This window comes from Otolemur garnettii, unplaced genomic scaffold, assembly GCF_000181295.1.
Source record: "Otolemur garnettii isolate 467f Iridium unplaced genomic scaffold, OtoGar3 scaffold00021, whole genome shotgun sequence".
Lineage (NCBI taxonomy): Eukaryota > Metazoa > Chordata > Mammalia > Primates > Galagidae > Otolemur > Otolemur garnettii.
Window position 1 is genome coordinate 23,134,177 of NW_003852416.1, and position 3,604 is coordinate 23,137,780.

Below are 3,604 nucleotides of genomic sequence, written 5' to 3' on the forward strand. Positions count from 1 at the left end.
TGCATTTTTTTTCAGAGAAGAGCTCTGGCTTTTGTTAGACTCAAAAAGGGGTGTGTGACCCATTGTTCTTTGCTCCTCAAGCTGTTCTTCCAAAGTATCAGAACAGGGGCTTCATGGAGCAGGGAAAGGCGAGAGCTGGGAAAGCCAAGGGAGCTGTGAGCTCCAGGATCTTGTGCACAGGCCTGTCACCTGGACATTGCTGATGCCTTGGGGATGGAAAGGGGTCACTGTCATGGGGTCTGCTGACCACACTTGCTCAATCACTTGCTTACTCCCTGTCCCACCTCTAGGCCTTGTACGACTACGTTCCTAGTGAGAATGATTTACAGCCCCTGCTGGCCTGGCTTAAAGTCATGGAGAAAGCCCACATCAACCTAGTCAGGTAGGAACAAGGTGGAGGGGTGTATCAGGGGCTCAGGTCAGGCTGCCTGTCCTAAGATGCAGATGGGAGGGACATGAGCTGGAAGTTGGAGAGGCTGATCAGCTTCCTGGGACTGGTGGCATCTCCATGGACAGTGCTACAGGGCAGCTCTGGGCTTTGTGAGGCCTGGGTTAGGAGAGCACAGCCCATTTTAGCCAGTTTGCTTCTTTTCCTGCCAGATCGTTTACCAGCTAACTGTATGGAATAGCAAGGTGGCCTGAGAGTGCCACGCAGCAGGTTGAGGCCTCAATTTGTTCCTGATTCTTGTCGCTCTCCATACTATCCGGTGCACTTGGCTTCTATGCCAGAGAGCATCTGTTCTCTCACTCCACTCCCACCTGGGCTAATGGCACCCTTCTCTGGGTCATAGTCTTTGTGAACCAAGTTTGTGCTTTGTGTGTTTGTGTATATTCAGGATTGGGGCCTTGGCCACCCAATAGTACTGGGTAATGTCATGTTTCCAGAATAAGGCTAAGAAGAAAATGAGCATGCAGTAGTCAGTTGGTGACTTGCATGTAGGTGGAGGGCCCCACCGCCCTGTGGCTCCACCATGCTGGGTCTGTCTTCACACAGCAGAAGGGTTCCCACATTCTGCTTTGACCCAGGCATGTCACAGGTCAACCTAAGTGTCCCATGGGGCATTAGTTAAATATAAACAGTGAAATACTATGTGGCAAGGAGATGTATATACTCATGTGGAAATGACTCCAAGATACATTGAGAAAAAGCAAGATTCAGACAGCGGGCGTGGTGTGATTATTTGTATTTGTATACTCGGGAACCAGCCTGCCAGGGTTTGAAGCCTGTCCTCACTACGCCAAGCTGTGTGGCCTTCAGCAAATTACTTGACTTCTCTGTGTCTCATCTATAAAATGGGAATTGTAGTAGTGTCTCATTTGTTGCAAGGTTTAAATGCATTAATGTATGTTGTCATGGTAGTGGTTGGTGTATGATGTGTTCTGTAAATGTCAGCAATTGTTATTTTGTACATTTGTATATACATAAAAACTTCTGAAGTTCATTTGAGGGTTTGGTTGGAAGAGGAGTATGTTAAGGAAGGCATGTCCTTCATCTTGCACACAGAAGACCTATTTGAATTTTTTATTATGTGTAGTTATTTGTTTTTTGTTCCCATTTTTATTTTTATTTTTATATATTTTTATTGTTTGAAATTAATTGAGGGTACAAAGAGTTAGTTTACACTGATTGCATTTGTTAGGTAGTCCTTCTTATAATCGTGTCCTGCCCCTAAAAGGTGGGCCATACACCATGACCCCTCATCCCCTTCCCTCTTGCCCTCTTGCCCTCTACCCACTCCCTCATTCCCCTACTCCACCCCTTGTATTAGCTCATCTACTGCCTTCATATTAGAATTGAGTACATTGGATTCTTGCTTCTCCATTCTTATGATGCTTTCCTAAGGAGAATATGTTCCACCTCCATCTAGATTAATACAAAAGATGTAAAGTCTCCATACTTTTTAATGGCTGAGTAATATTCTATGGTATACATATACCACAGCTTGTTGATCCATTCCTGGAGTGGTGGGCATTTGGGTTGTTTCCACATTTTGGCTATTGTAAATTGAGCTGCAGTAAATAGTATACTGCAAATGTCCCTATGACAAAATGATTTTTTTTCTTCTGGGTAGATGCCTAGTAATGGGATTACAAAATCAAATGAGAGGTCTGATTTGAGTTCTTTGAGGATTCTCCATATTTGCTTCCAAAAAGGTTGTACTAGTTTGCAGTCCCACCAGCAATGTAAAAGTTCCCTTCTCTATATTTCTTGAATGAATGACAGTAGCTTTTTAAAAATCACCCACCAGAAGGGTCCTGTGGGGCCCTGCAGATCAGTGATTATTTTCAGACCTGGGCCATCTAAGGGCTGAGTCCCTAAGACTCAGGGGCAGGCCCCACAGAAACCATTTGTCTTGACAGGTTGCAGCGGGACCTGGGACTAAGCCACCTCCCTCGCTTTTTTGGAACTGCAATGACCTGCCTCCTCTCCCCGCACTTGCAGGTTGTGACAGCTGCCACCCAGAGCCTCAAGGTAGTGTACCTTCAACTGAGGCATAGTGAACACAGGAGGTTTTGTGGGCTGTCCTGTATCTCCCAGTGCTTAGTCCTCGGGAGGAGGTTCTCATGAGACAGGCCTTGGAAGCTTCAGGAAGTGTTTACCTGGGTGGGATGAGTGGCCTTGAGGCTGCCTTGGGCCCAAACAGCCTGTGCCCTCTTTCCACAGGAAATTCTGAAAGAGTGTGTGGCTTCCCACATGGCTGACATTGGTTCTGTGACCTCCTCGGCCACCGGCCCTGCCCAGTCCATTGCCAAGATGTTCAGGTGAGAATATCATGTCTGCATCAAGAGGGGAAGGGGGTACCTTATATAAGGTTCTGTGTAAGTCTGGGTGTGGTGGCTCACACCTGTAATCCTAGCAATCTGGTGGGAAGATCCCTTGAGCACAGAAGTTCAAGATCAGCTGAGCAAGAGCGAGATCCTATCTCTACTAAAAATTAGCTAGGCGTAGTGGTACAGGCCTATAATCTCAGCTGCTTGGGAGGCTAAGGCAGGAGGATCACTTGAGTCCAGGAGTTTGTGGTTAAAATGAGCCATGACAGTGCCACTGCACTCTAGTCTCTGTGAGTAGACCCTCAAAGAGTTTATATGTAATGACAAGCATTTCACCTTTGCATACTATGGGCCATGCACACTGTGCTGGGCGCTTGGTGGGATTTCAGGCTGCCTACTGAACATCAGCCAGAGCAGCTACTGCCAATTCAAGCACATTCCACATTTCAGGAGCACGTACAACAAGAAAGGTGCCCTAGTGTGGTGCTTAAGAGTGTGGACTCTGGGGCCAGATGCAGTGGCTCATGCCTGTGATTCCAGCACTCTGGGAGGCCGAGGCAGGTGAATTGCCTGAGCTCACAGGATTGAGACCAGTCTGAGCCAGAGTGAGATCTTGTCTCTAAAAATAGTTGGGTACCATGGCAGGCGCTTATAGTCCCAGCTACTTGGGAGGCTGAGGCAAGAGTGTGAGGATGCTATGAGCTATGACTCCACAGCACTCTGCTGAGGGCAACAAAGTGAGACTGTCTCAAAAAAAAAAAAAAGACTAACAATATTGTAATAAACATCTTAAAAAAAAAAAGAGTTTGGGCTCGGCGCCTGTGGCTCAAGC

At 46.8% G+C, this 3,604-nt stretch overlaps 1 protein-coding gene across 1 annotated transcript in view; it reads left to right on the forward strand.

Moving 5' to 3' along the window:
* RRP12 (ribosomal RNA processing 12 homolog) overlaps positions 1-3,604 on the forward strand; it is a 43,173-nt gene that overhangs the window by 12,163 nt on the left and 27,406 nt on the right. Inside the window, exons 10-12 of the mRNA XM_003787298.3 lie at positions 291-382; positions 2,362-2,473; positions 2,666-2,763. Coding sequence (XP_003787346.1) covers positions 291-382; positions 2,362-2,473; positions 2,666-2,763 — 302 coding nt within the window. The remainder of the gene's footprint in view (positions 1-290; positions 383-2,361; positions 2,474-2,665; positions 2,764-3,604) is intronic.